Genomic DNA, 5520 nt, shown 5'->3' on the forward strand with positions numbered 1-5520 from the left:
TGCAATTTGAGGGTTCGATCCATTCCAACTTTCAGACCATCATTTGGGGGTGTGATGCGCCTCTCAAGTGTCGCATATTCGCTTGGTTGGCAACCTTAGGCAAATGTTACACTGCTGATTGCCTGGCAAAGAAGGGCTGGCCGCACAATGCTACATGCGTTTTGTGCCTGAGTGAACCTGAAACAGCCCTTCACTTGCTGGCAACTTGCTCTGTGGCCATAAGACTCTGGGAGAAGGTGCTTGCGATGACACAACTGCCGGTCATCCTCGCCCCGAGGCCAGACACGCCATCGCTGGAAGCCTGGCTGTTTGCCAGCCACCTGCAACAGCCAAAGCTGAGGAGAAAGAACTGGACTGCCTTGGTTCAGCTGACATGGTGGATGCTATGGAAGGAACGTAACGCTCGCATATTTCAGAATATTGCAGTCTCCTTCGCTCGGTTACACGCTTGCATCATCGAGGAAGCTAAATCATGGCGGAGTGCAGGCCGTGCAAGGGCATGTGACTTGCTGTTAAGACCAAGGGAACCGGACTGAGGTCTAGTTTCAGTTTGTTTTTGGCGTGGGAAATCCCTAGCGTATGTCTTTTTTGCTTGTTGTTTAGCTAGGTTCATGGTTGTTCCCAGTCGGTCAGCAGTAACTTATACATCTTGTACCCTTATACTAAATTAATGAAAAGCAGGCCAGTCTGCCTTTTCGTCAAAAAAAGATCATTCATTGCCTCGAGGAACTATGCAATCGTTTGTTCTAGTCGGATAACAGCTCACAACAATTTGACACGCTCCAATAATTCCACCTGTTGGCCTGAGCACCTTTCCTTCCTCACGGTCTTCCAGACACAGAATTAAGAAGTGAGCATATATTTTGTTGTTTGGCTTTGAAAACGCGGCGGCGATCATATGTTCGTGATTGGGGATACACACGTGAAGGGTGCACGCAAACACTGTCTACAGTTGAGCGTCGACCATAACGATCAGATCATATCATATCAGATCATCAGATCAGATCGTGTGGACTGCATGTGGAGGATATTACGTGGAAGCACTGCATGTGGAGGATACCATTTTTTAGGGGTTCTCACGGAAACCGTGATCCCTGTGAACATGCTACTACCTAAGTTTTGATAAATAAAGCACATATTTTTCTAAAAAATTAATCTAAACAAAATTTGTCTGAACTTTGCGAAAAATCTACCCACAAATTTGATATTTTACAGATATCAGATAAAAATATTTTTATGACGTATCTAACGATATTTAACTTGTATTTTACATGCTAATAAGTTTTTGTTAAAACTTGGTCGAATTTTAGATGGTTTGACTTTTGAAAAATTATATAAACCTTATATATTGAAATGGAATGGAGGTAGTAGCTGATACTAGAGGATTTTCTTCCATCCGTATATAATATGTTGTAGCAGCACATCAAATCGGCCCAGACAACCTGCTCCAAGTTACGAGAAGTGTAGTGCTGGCAAACCAAATCAAGCAGATGGTTCCATCATGGACTGAGGCTGCGGCGCGCTTCCTGGTAGCAAGATTTCTCAACGGATTCATATCCATCGGCAGTTTGACGTGAGTTCTTTCTTTGTATCTTGCGCGCTATGCTAACATCTGACCATGTTGATTTCAGATTTCTCACCTTCACGTTTGTTTTCCAGACTGCTCGAAGATGGGGGCAGCACGTTGAGCTTCGGTGATGCCAGTGACAAATGCAAAGTAAAGTCGGTCCTACGAGTTCACGACCCCATCTTCTACTGGAAGGTCACTTGCGCGTTTCAGGATTCTTGCTCCAAATGCTCGATACAATCATCTCTCATTTGAATGAAATTTGTTTACTCGTCTCACTTGCTTTGGCATATCTCAGATCGCAACGGAATCTGACCTAGGTTTGGCAGATGCCTACATCAATGGCTGGTGCTCTTTTCTCGATGAGAAAGAAGGCCTCATGAATCTTTTCCTGGTAAAACTATTTCGTTGTCTAGCTTGGCCTATTTCTTCTTCTCTCGGATTATATTATATCCACATTTCATTTCTCTACAGATTTTCATTGCCAACAGAGACAAGAGCAGCAGCAGCAACATTGTCAGCAAAAGGGGCTGGTGGACACCCATGCTTCTAACAGCTGGGGTGTCGTCTGCTAAATATTTCTTGCGCCACCTCTGGAGGAAGAACTCGGTAACACAAACTCGTCGAAACATCTCACAGCATTATGATCTGGTAAGTACCTCCTTATGTGTCTTCCTTTTCGTCTGGTCATTACACTTAATACAACGAGGTGCTTAATATCATCTTAATATTAATATATTACCCTTTATTTGAAAAGAATTAGGTGCTTAGGCCAACTAATTATTTGCTTCACATATGTGCTCGTGCAGAGTAACGATTTCTTCTCGCTTTTTCTGGACAAATCGATGACCTACTCCTGTGGAATTTTCAAGGTTTGTCGTTTTTTGATTAATTTGGTTCTGCACCTTGCATAAATAAGTAAAATACAAATATATGGTACTGAAGTTTATTTTGTAGGAGGAGGACGAAAGCTTAGAAGCGGCCCAGCTACGTAAACTTAGCCTTCTAATTGAAAAGGTAATAATTCGTACTTTCTCCAGAGATAATGTCAGGAAATCATTTAGTTCAGTAATACTAATTCGATAGTATGCATATAAACAAAGGCTAAAGTCGAGAGGGATCATCAAGTTCTTGACATCGGCAGCGGTTGGGGAAGCTTAGCGATAGAGTTGGTCAAGCAAACTGGCTGCAAATACACTGGGATAACACTCTCGGAGGAACAGCTTAAATACGCCCAGAGGAAAGTGAAAGAAGCTGCCTTAGAGGTTAGTTGTGTGCTACTCCTTGCGTGAATAACTTACGCCGGCACGGTGAAATATTACCTGACAACTCCACTGTCCCTTCACTAATTTACAGGATCACATAACTTTCCTGCTGTGCGACTACCGTGAAATACCAGCTCGCAAATATGACAGGATCATCAGCTGGTAAGTATACTAATGATATGATATTGTACGCATATGTTTCGCCTTCTTGTGGTAACAATTTTTCATTCCTACTCTTTAAATCAGCGAGATGATTGAACACGTTGGCCATGAATACATGGATGCATTTTTTACCTGCTGCAAGTCTCACTTAACTGAAGATGGAATATTTGTTCTCCAGGTTCAATATGCTAACCATCATTTTTTTAACAACGAAATATATATTCACGTCAATTGGTTGTGCATAGTACTCCCACCATACCGTTAGGTGTTGTATAAATTTCGTCAAAAATTCAATAACTTCTATGTTTGATCAAATATATAGAATGGAATATCAATAGCTACAATACTGAATAAATATGTTGTGAAAATATATCTTACTGTTGATCAATTCATATTGATTTGGTTTTGCAAATCTTGATGTTTGTATACATATACTTGGTGAAACTTAATAAGCGATTTTTTTGACTCACTTTATATGCCACCTATTTGGAGACAGAGGGAGTAGAACATAGTTATATGTGCCTTATTTCGGTAACAAGCCTATTCCTCCCTATTCAGGGAACATGAGAGAGAATTGCAGGCCTTGTTCCGAAAATACCATAAGATTGTGCAATCAGCAACTAACTTTCATTTCTAAATACATATGTATGTATAGTCCTTTTTTTTGCGAATTATATTGTCCATTAATTCAGGCCATCACAATGCCCGACGAACTTTACGAGGAATACATTAGAAGCCCAGGCTTCATAAAAGAATACATCTTCCCTGGGGGTTCGCTTCCTTCTTTGTCCCGTATAAAGTCTATTTCCGCTTCATCTGGGCTCCGGTACATTTTAGCTCAATCGATTGATGTTTAATTTGATTAATCCCTGTTGATTAAGCCCTCCCTGATCTGGATGCACATTGCGTGTAGCATAGAGAACCTCGAGGATTTTGATGGGGACCATTATTACCGAACCCTGAGAAGCTGGAGGGACAACTTAATGACCAACAAAGAGTAAGTACCACTAAGCACAGCTAGTACGTCTGTAGTAGGGGTACATGCTGGTAAAAAGAAGACGCATAAATTTTGTCTGAACTCAAACAGTGCGAAGTTTGACCTAGCTTAGAGGAACAATTATGAACACTACGATGCTAAATCGATCAGTACCATTAGACAAGCCGTGAAGTATTATAGTTGTCAATGTTTTTTCTATGAATTCAGCAAATTTTACATTATTTGACATTTGAACAAAATATATACTAATACTTTTCAGAATGGATGGAGTATGTAGTAGTATAATAATATTACTCCCAATTTCTTCTCACGCTCTATTTGCAGTGAAATTTCGGCGCTAGGGTTTGATGACAGGTTCATCCGTACATGGGAGTACTACTTCCTGTATTGTGCAGCTGGTTTCAGGACGCAAACACTCGGAGATTGCCAGGTGTGTACTTAGGAAGTTTGTGTGTATGTCTATATATATGCATATTTACTCCATATGTTGACAACGGTTTCGTGTTCCATGCAGGTTGTATTTTCTCACGCGGGAAATGATAAGCTGGCCATGGATTTGATGACTGACGCATGATCCTCTATATAACTTGTCACATATATGCTAGCAAGCCTATGTGTGGCTTGAAATGTGCGCACGTATCTTACTAAGTCACTTCTTCCAAGATAGTCCCGACCGGGCCTCGTGGCGGCCCAATAATATATATTTTATCTATGTTGTTCTAGTGGTACAATGTTTCATCTGTACCGGAACTATGTAGCTATGGACTCGGTATCTCGTTTGCTATTGCTAGTAATATACTGGCAAGATGCATGATGGCCATGTATATTTTGCTTCTAAAATGTCGAAAAATTATTTTGTAAAGTAGCAGTATTATTTTCCCTAAAATTTCAAGTGTGTTTCACCGCCTTGGGGGTGGGGCTAGGCTCACGTGGATGAACAAGCAACTTGACCAAAACCGATGTGCGCTAGATAGAGATTTCGTCTTTGATGAGTGGGAGTTGACCCCATATGCTTCCTTTGGGTTGTGTCCCATTGGTGGCCTTTGATCCCTGCCTCTTTCTCGATTCTAGCAAAGGTTCTCGCTCGAGAAGTAAACACATATTCTTAAGAAACAATGGTTGAAAAAACAAGGATCTCGAAGCAGTTTTGGTCTCGGTGGTTGGAGATATGCCATATTTTCCTCACTAATATGGCCACCTGTGTGATGTGGTCAATTTATGGCAGTATTGCATTGCATGAGAGATATCCTCCAATTTTATTACGGGCTGGCCCGGCAACTTAGTTTCATACCCTTAATTTTTTATCAAAAAATTCTTAATTTATTAATTAGCTAAAGTTTCGGAGTTAACAAACAACTTTTCGATTGAAAAATGCTTGTATTAGTTTTATCCTTTAGAACAGGATTGTGAACCAACACAATCAATATTCTTAATGTGCTCGTATCTTGACAGTAAATATCAAAACAATTTTCAACACTATTTTGATCAAAATCCTATGTAAAGTTTTGATTTAGAAAAATACCTACAAA

At 40.5% G+C, this 5520-nt stretch overlaps 1 protein-coding gene across 1 annotated transcript; it reads left to right on the plus strand.

Annotated features, from left to right (window-relative positions):
* The first annotated feature begins 245 nt into the window (after positions 1–245).
* On the plus strand, positions 246–4804 carry LOC124694318 (tuberculostearic acid methyltransferase UfaA1-like). Its single transcript, XM_047227315.1, has 14 exons — positions 246–396; positions 1417–1573; positions 1660–1762; positions 1866–1961; positions 2042–2218; positions 2377–2439; positions 2525–2584; positions 2671–2832; positions 2924–2994; positions 3079–3172; positions 3687–3820; positions 3908–3991; positions 4316–4421; positions 4506–4804. Exons 1-14 carry the CDS (start codon positions 246–248, stop codon positions 4563–4565), a joined length of 1518 nt encoding a protein of 505 aa, XP_047083271.1. The 3' UTR covers positions 4566–4804.
* Positions 4805–5520: the final 716 nt, after the last annotated feature.

This window comes from Lolium rigidum, chromosome 3 (genome assembly GCF_022539505.1).
Source record: "Lolium rigidum isolate FL_2022 chromosome 3, APGP_CSIRO_Lrig_0.1, whole genome shotgun sequence".
Taxonomy (NCBI): Eukaryota; Viridiplantae; Streptophyta; class Magnoliopsida; order Poales; family Poaceae; genus Lolium; species Lolium rigidum.

Bases quoted from the DNA above. Each gene is read 5' to 3' on its own strand.
- LOC124694318 (XM_047227315.1), top strand. From the start codon at position 246: ATGACACAACTGCCGGTCATCCTCGCCCCGAGGCCAGACACGCCATCG. The intron at 2,440-2,524 runs GTTTGTCGTTTT...TTTATTTTGTAG, and splicing joins ACTCCTGTGGAATTTTCAAG to GAGGAGGACGAAAGCTTAGA. The intron at 2,995-3,078 runs GTAAGTATACTA...TCTTTAAATCAG, and splicing joins TATGACAGGATCATCAGCTG to CGAGATGATTGAACACGTTG.